This window comes from Drosophila suzukii, chromosome 3, assembly GCF_043229965.1.
Source record: "Drosophila suzukii chromosome 3, CBGP_Dsuzu_IsoJpt1.0, whole genome shotgun sequence".
Taxonomy (NCBI): domain Eukaryota; kingdom Metazoa; phylum Arthropoda; class Insecta; order Diptera; family Drosophilidae; genus Drosophila; species Drosophila suzukii.
Window position 1 is genome coordinate 84,914,172 of NC_092082.1, and position 18,573 is coordinate 84,932,744.

The following is an 18,573-nucleotide window of genomic DNA, read 5'->3' on the forward strand; positions in this document are numbered from 1 at the left end:
TGGCAGCTCAGTTTGTTCCGAGGCGCCAAGGCGTCCGCACCCCCATAGCAACTGCATAGAACACGATCGCTGGTCGATAAGAACGCATTTCACAACTGGCAACGATTAAGTTGAATTAATTGTTTAGAATTGGTAGTTTCGATAAATGAAAATGAAACCAACAGCTGGCCAAACGAGTTTTCTGGCCCTGCTGCTGCTCTGCCTGCTGAGCTGCGTGTCTGCCTACAACTACCTGGCGATCCTCCATACCGCTGCCCGTTCCCATTACCATGTGGGATCTGCCCTGGCCAAGGGACTAGCCAGCGCCGGACATCAGGTCACCATTGTCTCCCCCTTCGAGTTGAAAAAACCCATCAAGAACATCAAAGATGTGACGGTCAAGAGCATTATGGCATCCATGCAAGGTGAGTTCATCTAGTTAATTGGTTAGTGGGTTACACAATCTGGTGAGTCCGAAATGACTGTCATTCTAATGTAATTATAACCTTTGTAAATGAAATATTTTTATACAATCCCCTATAATATTTTATCGTAGTTAAACAAATTGGCTAGACCATTATACAATCTGATGTAAAAATGTACAACATACCAGTAATTCTAACTTAAAGAATTCTAATTAAATTCCAGCTTTCATCAAAGAAATTTCTTTACAAGTTTCTATCAAAATTCTTAGCAACAAGACATTCATTCATAATATTTTTAGTATACCTGTCCCACAAATGCCTTCTTTAATTATGTAATACTAAACAAAAAGGTTTTCTTCATTTCGCTTTGGTAGGCTAAACATCTTGTTATTATTACTAAATACGTTGTTGGGTATGGCCTATGGTCTAAACCGGTTAGGTTACGTTAAAGTTGTTCAGAATATGTAAGTCCAAATTATACGAAAACCATTTGTTGATAAACCAAGTTCTATTTTTGTGTTACTGTGACACATATGTATATATAGATATTTACTTTATCTAATAAAAATAAAATTATATGAAGTATTATTTAGTAGAAAACTATTTCAACAACAAAACGACAGTTGCATAAAACTCTATAGGTTTTATATATACAAACAAGTCGGCCACTCCTCCACTTAAGGTTTATACATTAATCTCTTTTTCGTTATCACGAATTTGATAACAATGTAATAACTGTTGATCGCAATAGGTTATCAAATAAATTATTTCGTCAGCCACAATATATATGATAAATGTCAACGTTATAGCGTATTATGTAAAAAACTATTTGGTACACAATTTTTAGGAAGAATGGCCAACTTGCTCGAATCATCAAAGGAGCCCATAATAAAGCAGATTATTGACTTCCATGAGATGGGTATTGAAATAACCGAGTTGCTGCTAACGGAACCCTCAGTGGTGGAGCTTATGAAATCGAACCAGACCTTTGATGCTGTTATATCCGAGGTTTTCCTGAACGAAGCCCATTTCGGACTGGCAGAACATTTCAAGGCCCCTCTGATAGGTCTGGGTACTTTTGGCGCCATTAGCTGGAACACAGATCTGGTGAGTTCTTCTTTAAAGGTTTTTAATAGGAGGTATTTTATTAATTTACATTTTCGTAATTCATTAAGGTGGGATCTCCTTCACCTCCATCGTATGTTCCAAGTGCCCTCCTCAAGTTTGGTGACCACATGTCCCTCGTAGAGCGAGTGGGCAATCTGGCCTTCCTGACCTACGAATATATCTTCCTAAACTACTTCTATCTGCCGCGTCAGGAACTCCTGTACCGCAAATACTTCCCCAATAACAAGCAGGACTTTTATGAGATGCGCAAGAACACGGCTTTGGTGTTACTCAATCAACATGTATCGCTCAGTTTTCCACGACCCTACTCACCCAATATGATTGAGGTGGGCGGTATGCACATCAACCGAAAGCGCCAACCCCTGCCCAAGGAAATTCAGGAGTTTATCGAGGGCGCCAAGCATGGTGTTATATACTTCTCCATGGGTTCCAATCTGAAGAGCAAAACGCTCCCGCTGGAGAAACGCCAGGCACTGATCGACACCTTCGCCCAGCTGAAGCAACGAGTGTTGTGGAAATTTGAGGACACCGACCTGCCGGGAAAACCTGCTAATGTCTTTATTTCGGACTGGTTCCCTCAGGACGACATTTTGGCCCATGATAATGTGATAGCCTTTATTACACACGGCGGTCTGCTGAGCACCACGGAATCCATTTACCACCGCAAACCCTTCGTGGGCATTCCAATCTTTGGCGATCAGTTCTTGAATATGGCTCGTGCCGAACAGAATGGCTATGGAGTGACGGTCCATTACGAGGAGTTGACAGCTCCCAAGCTTTTGGACGCCATTCAGCGATTAATTCAAGACCCTGAGGCCACTAAGAAGGTGCGCGACATGTCCGCCAGGTATCGCGATCAGCAGAATACTCCATTGGAGCGTGCTGTTTTCTGGGTGGAGCACGTATCCCGGCACAAGGGAGCCAAGTACCTGAGGAGTGCCTCTCAGGATCTCAACTTTATTCAATACCACAATCTGGATGCCATGCTAATCCTGTATGGCGGCATTATCTTCGTTCTATATTGCCTTTTTATGCTGATCCGTTTGGTGTTCCGACTATTGCAAGAGTTGTTTATAAAGAAAGAAAGTTCCAAGCCGAAAAAGAAATCCAAGCAGAATTAAACACAAGTGATATTTAAGTTTAGTATCCATGACCAGTTTAAAATTAGGGTGCTTGTATAAAAAGGTTTCCTAACTTATTTAATGGTGGTTTTCCGTAGAAAAAAATTATTATTGTGTGCAATAGTCTTATTAATTAGAAAAGTTACATTTTCATTTTTCCATTGTAATTGCTCACAATAAAATGTAGCAAATTTATTTGCAAATATCTATGGGTTTTTTCTATAAACTGTCTTCGAACTTGCCGCCATTTGGTGTTGGTGGGTGAGCTCGTGAAAATTTGATTTGATTTTACAAAGGGGTTGTGCGGTTGGTTTCTGCCTGCGGCTCGAAACTTGTAAACTAAAATGGAAAATATTGTGAACTTCTATCGAAAAAACTCTACGTTGCCTGTCCATTTTCCTCGGTTTCTCTTTTTATTCTCTACTGTACACTCTTTTGGAAAGGAATAGAGGAAAGTTCATGGGTATACGAATGTAAATCAACGGAAATTAGAAATAGATAGTGAGATATATTCTTTAATTATATTTTTATACAACCAGGTAAGTGCCAAAATATCGATCACCACATAAATAATAATTTGTTTATTGTTTTCACTCAGGGTATTTGTAGTTTCGATCCAACAATGATAATTTTTCTTTGTTGGGTCCTATTTTCAACCACTCTCTTCCTTCCTTCTACTGCAACTTGCACATAGTTAACGCTTCAGTTGTAAAAATGCCCATCAGCGCGTTCAAATTTTTAACAGCAACCAACTGAGTGCCACGCCCACTCCCATTGCCCGCCCCCTGCCACTCCCACTAACGCCTCCGGCTAAATGCTTTTATTTTCTTTGCCGTGCATCTTCCCTTTCTCCTCCCATTTTTTGCCAGGCAAAAGGCGTGTAAAAGTTTTAGCCCAACTTATTGAAACTGTTTTGGGCCATGGCCGTGCTGCTGGAAAATCAGCGTTCGTCGCGGAAATGTTGGCGGCTTTAATGCCGATCCGGCTTAAAAATGCAGCCAAGGATGTATTGTTTTTTGTGGTAAAATTTTGGTCTGTAAGGAAAGACTTAAGAATAATTTTGAACGCTATCTATGTAATCCCGAACCCTTGGATAGTCCTTAATAAAATAAACATCCAAAATTATGTATATTTGAAAAGTAGTTAGTATGAAATTACTCTTGAATTATGTATATTTAAATAAGCTGCAAAAAATAGGCTTGCACTTGGTTTTTCTACGAACTTGTTGGGGGTTTTTCTCAAATTGACATAGAAATTAGTTCATTTTTACGAAGCAGTCCAGGCTAGTTAGTTAGAAGCGATAACAAATTTTAATTTAAAGAAAATTAAGTAACAATAGTCGTTACTTACTATTTATCTTATTTTAAAGAAAATTTCAATATTTATACCCACTTTTTGATTTTGAAATGAAAATATTTGTTTACCCTTTTTTATACGTAAAACAAAAAGTCTTTCATGCTTCTGTTTTACTTATTCCTTTGTTCTTATCTAAAGCGCCTATTCAGCTGTTCACCATCGTCTTTTATAGGTATAAATCTGTACATATGGAGACGACCAGGCGATCTTGTTATTATGCCAGCTCAGTTCGCAATCATTACTGGGTAAAGCCCCAAAAGCGATTCCAGCCGCCAAGTTTTGTATAAAAACGGCATCGGAAACTTTTACAACTCAGTTTAAGGCAGGCGGCAAGATGCTGAAGTTCTTTGTAGTGGAACTGCTGGTTCTGCTGGCCAGTTCATCGGTACTCTCCATCGATGTGGACACCGATCTGGGACGAGTGCGCGGTGCTAATCTGACCTCCAGATTGGGTTCGACCTTTCATGCCTTTCGCGGCATTCGCTATGCAGAGCCTCCCCTGGGAGATTTGCGGTTTTTGAATCCCCAGCCCGTAAAGCCCTGGTCCCCAAAAACTTTTGATGCTAGTGAAGATGGGCCAATGTGCCCACAACCTTGGGATAATATGACCGATGTTTCCGAGGACTGTTTGCGATTGAATGTGTATACAAAGGATTTGAAGGGCCGCCGACCGGTGATCGTGTTCTTGCATCCCGGAGGCTTCTATGTCTTCTCTGGACAGAGTAAATATTTAGCCGGACCCGAGCATTTCATGGATCGCGATTGTGTGCTGGTTTCGCTAAATTACCGCCTAGGTAGCTTGGGTTTCCTGGCCACAGGAACTAAGGAAGCTCCTGGCAATGCGGGAATGAAGGATCAGGTCCTGGCATTGCGCTGGATCCAACAGCATATCCATCGATTTGGTGGTGACCCCGGAAGTGTAACCCTTTTGGGTTATAGTGCGGGTAGTATCAGCGTAGCTCTGCACATGCTATCGCCCATGTCCCGGGGTCTCTTCCATCGAGGCATAAGCATGAGTGCTGCGCCATATGGACCAGTTCAGTATAAAAGCAATGACCTTCGACTGGCTAAACGTCAGGCGGGACTATTAAAGTGCCCTCAGGAACCGGTCAAGGAAATGGTTGACTGTATGAGACAAAAACCCTACCTGGATTATGTGAGCACCTACAATGGGATGTTTGAGTTTGGTTGGAACCCCGTTCTAAACTGGAGAATCGTTGTCGAGGAGGACTTTGGCCAGGAACGCTACCTTATCGAGAGTCCCTTCAAGACAGCTCGACGAGGTGACTTTTACAAAGTTCCCATTATTACCGGCATTACGGAGTTCGAGTTCCTCTCCGGAGCATTTTGTAAGTAAATAGAAGATTCAAATAGCACTTTATAAACAAATTCTTTAATCCTTTCAGTTGATTTGAGAAATGAAAGCATTGTGAGCAAATACAACCAGGACTGGGAGCACTTTGCACCCATTTCCCTGATCTTGGAACGTAACTCAACCCAATCTAGAGTAGGCAGTCGAGTTTTAAGGGAAAAGTATATGCCTGAGAGTAGGGACAAACTGGAGTACCCGAAATCCCTGAAAGGTATGGGAGAACTGTTCAGTGATGCCTTGATTGGAGTGTCCTTCAATCGCTTTCTTCACTTAATGGCTCCCCACACACCTATTTACACCTATCTGTTTCGGTATAAGGGTAGATATAGTTTCTTGAAAAATCCCGATAATCAGGAAGCCATGGGTAAGCAGTTTATAAATATATTTTTTGGTCGTCTAAAGTAAATTTCTTAATAATTACAGGTCCCGTTCACCACGATGAGCTCATATATCTATTCCATGTGGGACTTTTAACTCCTCTTTTAAAACGAGAGGACCCCGAAAACTTTATGATTGAGCTATTGACGCGCATGTGGTTTGAGTTTGCTCAAAAAGGGTAAGGATTATAATTTAAACATTTTAAAGATTCAGTGATTATTTTGTTGTTTCTAGTAATCCCCACAACAAGAGCGATGAATACCTGAAAGACCTTAACTGGCCCCTCTACAATTCGCAAGATAAAGCCTATCTGGAAATTGGTACCAATCTTACCGCAAAAACTGGTGGCTTCTTTCTGGATCGATATCATATCTGGGATGAATTATTCCCCCTATCCAGCTTTTGCTAAGAATTTTGTAAGTCTCAGAATGTAACAATACATTTTCCAAATTTTATTATACTTCAATATTAGCGCTATAAACGCTATAAATGTATTAACTATGAGATTTGTTTGTAAAAATATACCGTTCCTCTAATGTAGTCAATGTTTCTTTATTTTTCTAAGACTTAAACTGAACCAAACTGCTCTTAAATTCCATGTTCAAGAGATAAATGGAAAAAGCCAGATGACATACTCATCTCTTCGGGACAGAGCTCATGAAAATTAACAAACAAAAATGACAGAATGGTTGAGCGCATAACTATCGCCAGGTGAACGAGCATTCAGCATATTTTCAGCAATTTCCATCTGCAGTTCGGATTTTCTCGACTTTTTGCCTGCACAAATTGTTGTAAAAACACTAGAGGAAAAGCGAGCGAAAAAGAGAAATGCAGTGAAGCGACCGATTTGCTTGGACAAGTTACCGATTAGATTCAGTCAAGAAGTGAGCTGATATTCCGAAGCATCTCTGAGACTGCAAATTGGAATTGCTGACATTGCGTAAATAATAGCTTCAGAATGAACAAAAAACCCCGGAAGGGTGTATGTTCCTTTTTTTGGGAGTGACTATTAAACGGCAATTCCACTGGCCTAGGATATGACAAATAATCATTTTTGCTGTTTCCGTTGACGATAATCGACATCATTAAATAGCCTCTTCGCCACTGACGACCACTCGGGGGACATTTAAAGGGTTAAGAGACGGAGCTTCGGGGGGTCGCCAGATCCAACCCTAAATCGCATGAAATTATCTACATTTGCATGCCAACACAAAACACACAGAGCTAATGGCAATTCCAGCCACACCACATTTATATAGCTCATGAATTTTTGATTACGCATTTGGCAATGCGGCCAAAAACGGCCAAAAGCACCAGCCGAACCCAAATGAACCAAACCAATCCAACGGAAGTGACTCCGTGCAATTTAATATTACGCATACGCAGCGAATGCAACTGATTGGCAGCGGTTAATAAATGCGCTCAAACTGGCGCACATATACCCAGCCACGCAAATATTTGTATGCGTATTCCATAATTCACTGGACGCCAATCGAGCTGCTTTGCGTGTGACCAGAAAAGCATCGTTATAATATAAATACGCGCATCATATTATCCCATCATTTTGGGGCGCTATATGTGGTGAAAACAAACTGGGAACCGTGGGGCCTCTCAGAGTTGAATTTGGCACTAGGTACTTATTTGTCTGCCATTATCTGGGATGCTATTACCTGGAATTACCTGGAATGGAATTGAATGGAAAAGGCAATTAATAATTAAACATTGAGTCTTCCCCTCCCTAATTGCAGAATTACATAATTGTTATGTATAAACAATTTACTTATATACATTTTTATTAAACTTTCAATGTCACTCAAAAGGAAATATTAAAATTACTTATTAATTTAGCGAATTTTCTGCTTTCGTTTTCTGGTTGTAGCAGCATGTTGGAAGATTAACTTTAAAAACTTAACCAGGCAAAAGGAAATAATAATAAGAATAACTACAAGAGCTATAAATAAAGTAGCCAAGACATCAAGGCTGTGGTAAGTGAAAAAGTCCAGCTCTCTTCCTGCAACTCGCATATGAGGCGCTCCCTTGTGACGAAGGACGTAGTGAGTCCACCAAATTGCTGTTTCCAGAGGACTCATGGGTTGGTCCAGAAATTGAGACGCTTGTATTTTTGCCGTAACATCAAAACTCTTTTCCGTCAGCAGCCGAAAAATGGTATCCTTCAACTCTTCGCTTGTCATATCCCTATAGTTCAGAACCAAACCAAGCCCCCGCTTCTTGATATATTCCATATTGCCGAACTGGTCGTAAAAGAAGGGCAATCCAAGCATAGGTTTACCATGGTGAATGCATTCTATGGTGCTCTGCATTCCCCCGTGAGTTATAAAAAGTTTAACTTTTGGATGGGCCAGGATGTCCTGTTGCGGGAACCATTTGCTAATTAAAACATTCGTTGGTTTCTCTGGTAACTCTTCATCCTCGAATTTCCACAGGATTCGCTGTGGCAGGCTGGCAAATGTTTCGATCAATATTTTCTTTCGATCCTCTGCCAAATTGTTGCTCCTTACATTGGTGCCAAGGGAAAAATAAATTACTCCATGCTCACCAGAATCCTGGATAAAGTCCTCTAAGTCCTTGGGTAAACTTTTTGGTTCCTGATTAATATGCATGCCCCCTACCTCAATTACATTAGGAGCAAATGGGCGAGGTGGAGCCAATGTAAAGTGTTGATTTACCAAAACCAAAGCAAAGTTTCGGGATATCTCAGACAATGGCTTGTTGAAAGCTATTTTTGGAAAATATTCCCTATAGAGGGCTGCATGCTTGTTCTCATACCGCCAATGCCAGTTAATCCAAGAAATGGAGCGTTCCACGAAGTGTCCTATACGACCCACAAAAGTCTCCAAGTCGTAAAAGTAAGAAGAAGGAGATTGGATGTAAGACATTGGTGATGGATTACCGACCATTTCATCGATTTTCCAATCAGTTCCGCAAGGTGCCATTCCGATGATTGGAGTCTCAAAATGAGCGGCCAAACCATATAGAGCACCATACTTCCAAATGTCCGCGATGACCAAATCAAACTGACCTTTTCCTGGTCTGAGTATCTTTCGATGCACTTCCTTATTATCGAATACGACCTTTGTAATGTTGTAAACGAATCCGTTAGTTACCTCAAAAAATTCCCAAGTACTTTTAGGTGTTGTCATAGCTTTTAATAATTCTGTAATACATTTTAAAGAATATATTGTATTTTGCAACACACATCTTGCTTACCATCAAAACTGTGAAATACCTCCGGAACGGAAATCTCGTGTAAATTGTTCCTTGGTTCTTTAGATGGAAACGGTGTTACAGAGGTTATTTCATGCCCCAAAGTGGCTAACCTTTCGAGATACGGTAAGGCATGATAATAATGCGATTGACTTGGTATCGGAAACAAGGCAAGAATCCGAGCACCTTCCAGAAATCCAGGTAGTAGAAAAACGAGTAGGGAGAACAACAGAATTGGCATCATTCTGAGACTGAAAATAACTTTTACCAAAAGCCGACGAAAGCTTAAATAGCATTGCCAAACAAAAAATCGTATAGTGTACAGTGATAAGATTAGCCTGATAAGTCTGCTAAGAAACTACACTGAAAAACACTATCAGAGAGTTTCTTATTTTTATTGTACTTTTTTATAGAATTGAAGAACCGTTAAGTACAATAAGCAGAATTTATGTATTGTATCATATTTATAACTTATAGAGCGGTAGCTCAAAACATCTTAATTAGCTTTCTGCTTTTGTACTTTCTTATTCTTTATTCTTCGCAGAACAATGTTTAATAACCTAGTCAAACAAAAGAAGACTATGGAAAAGGCAACCAAAAAGCCTAGAAGAAAAGTGCCCAAGACATCCAGGCTGTGATAAGTGAAGAAATCCAAATCTCTGCCCTCCACCCGCATGTATTTCGCACCCTTATGACGAAGGACGTATTCAGTCCACCAGACTGCTGTTTTCAAAGGACTCATGGGTTGGTCGCGATATCGAGCAGCAGTTGCTTTTGCCGTAGAATCGAAACTCTTTTCTGTCAGCAATCGGACAATGGTGTCCTTGAACTCCTTGCTTGTCATATCCTTGTAGTTCAAAACCAAACCTTGACCCTGTCGTTTGATATGTTCCATATTCCTGAACTGATCATAGAAAAACGGCAGTCCAAGCATGGGTTTACCATGGTGAACACATTCCACGGTGCTCTGCAATCCTCCGTGGGTTATAAATAGCTTTACTTTAGGATGGGCCAGTATATCCTGCTGCGGGAACCATTTGCTAATTAAAACATTCGATGGCTTGTCTGCCACCTCCTCATCTTCGAATTTCCACAGGATACGCTGCGGCAGGCTGGCAAATGTTTCGATCAATATTTTCTTGCGATCCTCTGCGAGATTTTTGGTCCTAACATTGGTGCCGAGGGAAAAATATATTACTCCTTCATCGCCAGCCCCTTGTATGAAGTCCTCTAAGTCCTTGGGTAAGGTTTTCGATTCCTGATTAATATGCATACCTCCCACCCCGATAACATTCGGAGCATAAGGCTGAGGTGGAGCCAATGTAAAGTGCTGATTAACCAAAATCAAGGCGAAATTTTTGGTAATTTCCGACAATGGTCGCTCGTCAGCAATTTTCGGGAAATACTTTCTGTACAGGGCCTGGTGCTTTTCCTCATGACGCCACCTCCATTGAATCCAACAAATAGAGCGATCCACAAAGTGTGCCAAACGACCGCCATAGGTCTGAAGATCGTGCCAATAAGCGGACGGAGACTGGAGGTATGACATCGGTGATACATTACCCACTAATTCGTCAATCTTCCAGTCGGTGCCATAAGAAGCGATTCCAATAATTGGGGCATCGAAATAGGCTGCCAGGCCATAGAGAGCATCAAATCGCCAAAGATCCGAAATTATCAGATCGAACTGAGCTTTTCCTGGCTTCAGAATCTTTCGCCGCACTCCGTCATTGTTCAGCACTTTTTTTACAAGATCAAGGTTGTAGTTGTTGATGTATTCATTATCTTCCCAAGTTCCTTTACCCGTGCTTAAAGATTGTATAAGTTCTGAAAGTAAATTGAAGATAATTACTTCAGGCGAACAATGACAAGAAATTTTTTAAGCCATTATATGGAGCTTTTAAAGATAATGTTGTCATTTATTTAGTTAATTAAGACTAGAATGTTTATGGTAAATAATAATACTTACCCTCAATATTGTCAAACAATTCCGGAACATAAATGTGGTGAATATTACTCACAGATTCCTTCGGTAGAAACGGACTTACAGAGGTAATTTCATGGCCCAAAGAGGCCAAGCTTTTTAGATAGGGGAAAGCGTGATAGTAATGCGAATGACTGGGTATGGGTAACAATGCCAGGATACGGGCTCCTTCCAAGAAACCGGGCAGAAGGGCCACCAACAAGACGAACGATCTCAGACCCAACATTCCCAGACAGGGCGTGCGTTACCCTCGTGCTCTACAGGAAGACTGTCTGGTAGAAATCACCCAAAATATAGGTTTTCATCGATAAGAACAATTAACAATCACCTACAACCCATAAATTATCAAGTTCCAATTCTGATTAGCTTACACTATGGAAGGTAAGCTTCCTAGGTGGAATGTAAATCTCCAACCATATTGTTTCTGACCTTTAGAAATAATTAATAATAAGCAAGAGCTGAAATATATTTTTTATCTCTCTTTATTTACCTATATCTAATATTTAAAATTGTATTAATTTTTGAACATTACCAACCTATAGAGTTCCGATTTCCACCCCCTTCTTAATGTGTCTTTTGCTTTTTCTTAGAGTTGGCAAATCCAGCTAATTTTGCAATTTTCCAAAGGACATACAAAATGATCGAAAGAACTAGGAGCGCTCCGCCCAAGAGGGTTCCAATGACATCCAAGCTATGGTAGGCGAAGAAACCCAAATCCTGGCCAGCCACTCGCATGTGGTAAGCTCCTTTGTGTCGTAAAACATACTCAGTCCACCAGATAGCCGTGTCCAAAGGAGTCATTGGCTGATCCCGATATCTATCGGACATCTTCCTGGCCGTCTCCGCAAACTGAGGCTCCTTGATCAATCGCTCGATGGTCGTCTTGAATTCTTGCTGGGTCATGGTCTTGTGATCCAATCCCAATCCAAATCCTGCCTGAGTGGCCCGCTTTACATTCAAGAACTGATCGTAGAAGAAAGGCAGGCCCAATACGGGTTTACCATGATGAATGCTCTCGATGGTGCTCAGCAAGCCGCCGTGGGTGATGAAGAGCTTGACCTTGGGATGGGCGAGGATATCCGGCTGCGGGAACCATTTGCTGATGAAAACATTGGAGGGTTTCCCAGGCAACTGATCATTCTCGAATTTCCACAGAACACGCTGCGGCAGACTGGCAAAGGTTTTCAGGATAAGTTCTCTTCTCTCCGCCGGAAGATCCTTGCTCTTAACATTGGATCCCAGGGAAAAGTAGATCACACCCTGTTCCCCGGAACCCTGAATGAACTCATCCAAATCCTTTGGCAAAGGAGCTGGCTTGTGGGATATATGCAGACCTCCAACCTGGATCATATTAGGAACATAGGGCCGAGGGAAGCTCAGGGAAAAGTGTTGATTGAGGAGCACCAAAGAGAAGTTCCTGTTCAAGTCGGTGAGAGGAACCCGTTTTGAAGCCACCGGAAAGTATTTCGCGTACAATTTCTCCTGCTCTGGCATCCATTTCCATCTGTAGTTGAGCCAGGCAATTGTAGTTTCCACAAAGTTGGTCACACGCTCCCCGAAAGTCATGCGATCCGTAAGACCCGCTGTTACCAGAGGAGTATACGATAGAGGCGATACATTGCCAACCAGCTCATCAATATTCCAGTCGGTGCCAAAGGTGGAAATGCCTATGATAGGGGCATTAAAATGGGACGCAAATCCATAGTAGGCATCCGAGCGAATGGCCTCCACAATGATAAGATCATAGTGATCCTTTCCAGGAGGCAAAAGGGTTTCTGTCACTTCCTTGTTGGTGAGAACTAAGCGGGTAATGTCCACAAAGAATTTATTTACAAAGTTGTTCTCCTCCCACAAATTCATAGGATCGTTCAGCTCATTTATGAGATCTAGAACATTTTTGTCTTTTAATAAATATATACCTGACAGATATATTTAAAATACTTTACCATTATAATTCTCAAACACTTCCGGAATGGGAATGTCTCTAAAATTATTCACCGGTTTCTTCTGCGGAAAGGCATTGATCGAGGTCATCTGGTGACCTCGAGAAGCCAGTTTCTTCAGATAGGGTACCACATTAATGTACTGCGATGGTCCTGGGAAGGGAAATATGGCCAGTATCCTAGCAGCCTGTAGACAAGCAGGCAGAACCAGCAGCAGAGCACTTAGTTGTAGAGCCAACATCCTAAAAAAGATCGTCTAGTCTTCGCAAACTCAAGCTGTACACTGAATTAGTAAACGCACATTGCAACATAGTATGGGGCTATTAGATAACGCCCCGAGGCACCGACATGCGATAGCAATTCACGACATATGCGATTACGGAAATTTCGTAGGCGAACCACATCTCACCGTCGCACCCCATCACTACTTTGTTTCCTATCTTATCCCCTTCTATCTCACAATCAAAAATCATCATTGCACTGCTCTACTGAATTTACAATGGCCTACAGTTGGGAAAAAGTAAGTAAGTTCTGTTCTTTAGTTCTAAATACAAAAAATACTGTCTAGACTTATAAAGAAAATTTAACACATAATTGCGAGTTTCTTTACTTATTGTCTACAACATATTTTTTTAAGTGTGTTGCTTTTGATAGTGATGGTTCTATACAAACTGGAACAAAGGAATTACAATCCATCCAGCAATACGAGTATATAAACCATTTTTGTCTTCATTTTATATGTTTTTATTGGAATTAAATATGTACTTAGGATTAGTATTTATAAGTGCTTATAACAAAACAAATAATTTCAAATGTATATAAAGATCGGTGGCGGCATAAACTCGACTAGTTAATGGAACTTAATTGGTTACTGGGTCTTCAATTTGCTAGACCCCATACGGAGCTTTGAGATGACATAACTGAGACCCCTTTGAAGGTAGTTCAGTGCAGTCACGAAGCTCAGTAGAGACGCAATAGTGATTGCGATGATCAGACCCCAGGAATCCAGACCGTGAAACTGAATAAAGTCCAGATCCCGGGAGGCACATCTCAAGTGGTTGGCGCCCTTGTGTCTCAATACGTATTCGGTCCACCAGATGGCTCGCTCCAAAGCAGTTTCCTTTTGATCCCGGAATAACTTTGATTTAATCTGAGCTGCTGTCGCATAGTTGGGTTTATTCAGCAGTTCCTGGATCAGAGAACTGAGTTCTGTGACATTGGTACTCCATATATCCGCACTAAGACCATATCCCGCCTGCTTGGCCCTCTGAACATTCAAGTGCTGATCGTAGAAAACTGGCAGACCCAAGACGGGTTTTCCAAAATAAATACTCTCGATGGTGCTCAATAAACCACCGTGGGTGATAAATAGTTTTACATTTTGATGGGCCAGGATATCCGGTTGAGGAAACCACTTGCTTATAAACACATTCGATGGCTTCTCCGGCAGCTGATCATCCTCGAATTTCCACAAAACCCGTTGGGGCAAACTGGTAAATGTCTCCATTAGAACTTGACGAGTGGCTGGCGGTAAATCGACGCTCTTGATATTAGAACCCATGGAGAAATATATAACTCCCTGAGCGGATTGATCTACAAAATCCGATAATTCTTGCGGTAAGGGCTGAACCTTTCTCTGCTGTTGCAAATGCAGACCGCCCACCTCGATCATATTGGGCAAATATGGACGTGGATAGCTTAGCGAAAAGTGCTGACCCAGCAGCATTAGTGAAAAGCTATCCAAAACTTCCTCCAAGGATTTCTTGGCAGTTGGAAAGTATTTCGTATACAAATCCCGCTGTGTGGGAAGGTGAACAATCCTTTTATGCAGCCACATTATTGAAGCTTCCACCACATTCTGCAGGCGTTCCTTGAAATCCATTCGTTCTGTTCGCGATGATAGCAACATAGGATTATAAGATAATGGAGACATATTGCCCATCAACTCATCGATATGAGTATCTGTTCCGTAGGAAGAGATTCCTATGGTCTGGGCACCAAAATGTTGGGCTAACCCGAAGAGAGCTTCGTTTTGAACCGTTTCCATGATAACTAAATCGAAACTCTCCCTGCTGTTTAACAAATCCTTTACTGCTGGATCATCAAGAACACTCGTTGTCAGAAGATTCAGGAACTCGGTCGTCATTGTCAAGACTTTCCATTTACTTGCTGACTGGTTGTAATCCACATTTCCAAATGCTGTAATATTAAGCTTTTGTTTAATGAATTTTAAAACTTAAATTAAATTTATAACTTTTTTATATATTTTTTTTTTAAGGTTTCATGTTGATACCCCTTTCTTACCTGCCATTATTTCATGAATTTTTTTGGCACCAATTACCCGAAAGTTTGATTCGGTCTTATCGCTGCCAAATGTATTGATCACGGTGACATTATGACCTCTTTTGGCCAGTTCCTTGAGATATTGTTCGGCAAATATGTACTGCGATCGGCCAGGGAAGGGAAACACCGCTAAAATGCGGGAACTTTGAACCCCTTCATCGGCAGTGGTGCTGAACAGAAATACCAAGCCAAACAGCAGAAGGCTCAAACCAGTTCCAGAACCAATTATTCCCATTTCAGTAGCAACCACAGCGATTCGCTGATGAACGACAACTAATCAAACATTAAAACTTTTCTACATATAATTATCGGTGAGCGCCGATCAAAAGCATCAACCAAAATTTGCTCATTCTACACAAAGGAAGTTCAGTGAAGCGAGGCAGAAGCTAATTTTTTTATACACAACGAAATTCACTCTATCTGTATTTTTAAAATGTATGCACATATATTATTTTTGGCGTCCCCGGCTCGACTCAAAAAACTTTGTTGATTGTTTACATACAAAACTCAGTTGTTATGCAATCGATAAGAGAATAAAATAGTGCTCTTTTTCTTAATTTGGTTCTCTTGAGCTCTCGCTTTATCGCTATTTGACTCTCTAATTGACAAACTCTCCAGTTGTTATTGTTTACTCGAACTTTTAATTGAACACGGTTTTTCTGCTCAGAGAGCTGTAAAAATATATATACCCTACACTTAATTAAAAATTGGTTTATTTAGTTTTAAGAGTTAGCTTAAATGATATAAGGAAACAGAAGGTCTTGTTTATTATGAACCAATTAAGCTTATTTAAAATTAGCAAATGTTAAAGTGAAATTTATTCAAATTAATAATATTTCAGGGTTTAATTATACAAAGCAGCACAAGACACAAGCCCTGCACCATTCCAAAAATAAGTCCATAAACACTTAAAAACAATCATAAATAAAGGGGCAATTAAGATTAGATAAAGCTACCACTATGCTTATCATTCATTGTCCCTGCTGTAATCAACCTAAAAAAACAATAAAATAATTATAATCGAATCCAAAATATACCATTCAACAGCGCAGTTCGTCAACACCCCTTATATATTCGTATTTTAAATAAATTGACACACCACGTAACATATTAACAAAATGTAATTTTTTTTTAAATATTAAAAATATATACATTTTGAAACAGATAAACTATAATACTATTTTATTTAAAAGTTATCATTAAAATCAACAACACTTAAGTATACAAATTCTTTAACTTATCACATCGTTATTAGATTGAATGCCAGTAACGGGCAAAAATGGCTTGACAAATTTGATCAAATAATTTAAGCAACACCTTCCTTTAGAAAGAACCAAAAAAAGTATGCCCACCACCAGGGTTAACCGTATTCCGACCATCAATACCTTGTCCAGGGAATAGTATTCGAACAGCTTCACCTGAGATTGAGATGCTTTCATATGATTGGCTCCCTTGTAGCGTATGACGTATTCGGTCCAATAGATGGCCGTTTCCAAGGGATGCATGGGTTGATCCCGAAATCTTTGAGAAACAGCCAAGGCATTTTCTCCGAATTTTCGTTGGTTTACCAGGCGATCTACAGTATCCTTTAGTTCTTGTTCTGTCACGCTGTTTATGTTCAATTGCAGAGCTGCACCCTCTTCCTCCAGGACTTCCAAATTTCTGAATTGATCGAAGAATAAAGGCAGTCCCAGTACAGGTTTTGCATAATAGGCAGCCTCAATTGTACTCATCATTCCACCATGACTAATAAAAAGCTTAACATTTGGGTGAGCCAAAATGGCTTGCTGTGGTAAAAATGTTGATATATAGATGTTACTAGCTAAGCGCTTTGGGGGTTCACCCTCAAACTTCCAAATCACACGCTGAGGCATCGATTTGAAACTCTCTAGCAAAACGTTTTGTGTTTCCTCCGGCAAATCCTTACACTCCTGCTCCATACCCAAAGCAAAGTAGATTACACCATGTTCTGCCTCATCGATGAATAGCTGAAGATCATCAGGAAGTTTTGGATCCACTTTGGGAATATGAAAGCCAGCCACTTCAATCAGGCCGGGAACAGTCGACCTGGCCTTAAACAAGCTGAAGTGTTGATTCAGCAGAATTAGTGAAAAGTTGTGCCTGATCTCCATAAAGCTCCGCTCCAGATGGCCAAAGAAGTGATCATAAACAAGGCGCAGCTTCGGTAGGAAAACAAAATTTATCAACAGCCACTCTTCGGTGGTGTAAATCCAATTGTAGATGCGATCCCAAACATTTCGCACAGATTTTAAGCCTAGGGGCATTATTGGCTCCTCCAAAATGGACGTTACATGGCCCACCATGTTATATGTATTCCAATCAGATACACATGTGTAAATTCCGATCAGTGGGGCATCGAAATGAACTGCTAACCCGAAAAGCACGTCGGTAAAGCCCGGTTCCAAGACCACCAAGTCAAATGTGGTATTCGATTGCATTAAGGAGCGAACTTCCAAGTTATGGAGTATATTAAGCGAACAATTTACCATTATTCTTGTCATAGAATTCATTTCTCCCCACTTGCTGGCCGTAGAACCGATTCCCATGAACTCTTCAAAATCTAAAGTGAAAAAGAAAAAATAATATTTTAAAATCTTAATCTGAAAATAATAATGATCAAATCTAGAATACTGTTTACAATTTACAAAAAAATAAACCCCTGCATAGCAACATGGACCCTACTTAGTATAAACATTATTGGGATATAATATCAATCGATTTGTTTTCGTTAGCATGCCATTTTAAAAGCCTTTATCATTAAACTTGAGATTGTCAATCGATTTTTGTTATCTCGCGTCTGAAAACGGTATGGGTGCAAATTAGCTTATCTTATAAAGTGTCTGAGTTCGATTGGGTGCACTAGACTCAATCAATGGGCTTATAAGGTTTCCCCGTCGCTTATACCCGACTATCACATACCTGAGTAAACGTTATAGTTATCCCTTATACGTATAAAGGTAACATTTTCAATGAGCTTGCAGTGTTTATACGCATGAATCACCGTCAGCTGGTGACCCCGTTCGCTTAGGGCCTCTATATAGGGTGACATTAGCATACACTGCGAATGCGACTCAAAGGGGGCGATGAGGAGAATTCGCGATCCGCGTATCCAGCAGATCGCGTTCGAAATCAGCCAGAACATCGGGAGAAGCCATCGACCCGGTGGAAACATATCGGTCGAGCACCCGCTTTTCAACTGACTTACTGAAGAGTTTTCATTTCGAACTCTTGCGCATTTTCGCTCGCTTTTATTTCGCTGATTAGATTGCCTGCCCCATAGAGTTTGTATTTCGACCAA

General features: G+C 40.6%; 7 protein-coding genes across 7 annotated transcripts; 2 read left to right on the forward strand and 5 right to left on the reverse strand.

Annotated features, from left to right (window-relative positions):
- The first annotated feature begins 4 nt into the window (after window positions 1-4).
- Ugt302C1 (UDP-glycosyltransferase family 302 member C1) lies at window positions 5-2,858 on the forward strand. Its single transcript, XM_036818532.3, has 3 exons — window positions 5-404; window positions 1,252-1,511; window positions 1,580-2,858. Exons 1-3 carry the CDS (start codon window positions 146-148, stop codon window positions 2,651-2,653), a joined length of 1,593 nt encoding a protein of 530 aa, XP_036674427.3. The 5' UTR covers window positions 5-145; the 3' UTR covers window positions 2,654-2,858.
- Window positions 2,859-4,315: 1,457 nt separating this feature from the next.
- LOC108006013 (juvenile hormone esterase) lies at window positions 4,316-6,232 on the forward strand. The gene is made up of 4 exons (XM_036818555.3): window positions 4,316-5,358; window positions 5,416-5,745; window positions 5,805-5,937; window positions 5,994-6,232. Exons 1-4 carry the CDS (start codon window positions 4,344-4,346, stop codon window positions 6,166-6,168), a joined length of 1,653 nt encoding a protein of 550 aa, XP_036674450.3. The 5' UTR covers window positions 4,316-4,343; the 3' UTR covers window positions 6,169-6,232.
- Window positions 6,233-7,603: 1,371 nt separating this feature from the next.
- Ugt35E1 (UDP-glycosyltransferase family 35 member E1) lies at window positions 7,604-9,418 on the reverse strand. Its single transcript, XM_070995545.1, has 2 exons — window positions 8,988-9,418; window positions 7,604-8,934 (listed from the first exon to the last, which is right to left on the reverse strand). Exons 1-2 carry the CDS (start codon window positions 9,226-9,228, stop codon window positions 7,604-7,606), a joined length of 1,572 nt encoding a protein of 523 aa, XP_070851646.1. The 5' UTR covers window positions 9,229-9,418.
- Window positions 9,419-9,465: 47 nt separating this feature from the next.
- Window positions 9,466-11,276, reverse strand: LOC108006011 (UDP-glucosyltransferase 2-like). The gene is made up of 2 exons (XM_065866822.2): window positions 10,954-11,276; window positions 9,466-10,811 (listed from the first exon to the last, which is right to left on the reverse strand). Exons 1-2 carry the CDS (start codon window positions 11,192-11,194, stop codon window positions 9,481-9,483), a joined length of 1,572 nt encoding a protein of 523 aa, XP_065722894.2. The 5' UTR covers window positions 11,195-11,276; the 3' UTR covers window positions 9,466-9,480.
- A 156-nt stretch (window positions 11,277-11,432) lies between these two features.
- Window positions 11,433-13,210, reverse strand: Ugt35B1 (UDP-glycosyltransferase family 35 member B1). Its single transcript, XM_017069500.4, has 2 exons — window positions 12,915-13,210; window positions 11,433-12,854 (listed from the first exon to the last, which is right to left on the reverse strand). Exons 1-2 carry the CDS (start codon window positions 13,150-13,152, stop codon window positions 11,533-11,535), a joined length of 1,560 nt encoding a protein of 519 aa, XP_016924989.4. The 5' UTR covers window positions 13,153-13,210; the 3' UTR covers window positions 11,433-11,532.
- A 421-nt stretch (window positions 13,211-13,631) lies between these two features.
- Window positions 13,632-15,892, reverse strand: Ugt35A1 (UDP-glycosyltransferase family 35 member A1). Its single transcript, XM_036818301.3, has 2 exons — window positions 15,216-15,892; window positions 13,632-15,110 (listed from the first exon to the last, which is right to left on the reverse strand). Exons 1-2 carry the CDS (start codon window positions 15,487-15,489, stop codon window positions 13,780-13,782), a joined length of 1,605 nt encoding a protein of 534 aa, XP_036674196.3. The 5' UTR covers window positions 15,490-15,892; the 3' UTR covers window positions 13,632-13,779.
- A 465-nt stretch (window positions 15,893-16,357) lies between these two features.
- Window positions 16,358-18,484, reverse strand: Ugt304A1 (UDP-glycosyltransferase family 304 member A1). Its single transcript, XM_065865884.2, has 2 exons — window positions 18,195-18,484; window positions 16,358-17,835 (listed from the first exon to the last, which is right to left on the reverse strand). Exons 1-2 carry the CDS (start codon window positions 18,445-18,447, stop codon window positions 16,487-16,489), a joined length of 1,602 nt encoding a protein of 533 aa, XP_065721956.2. The 5' UTR covers window positions 18,448-18,484; the 3' UTR covers window positions 16,358-16,486.
- Window positions 18,485-18,573: the final 89 nt, after the last annotated feature.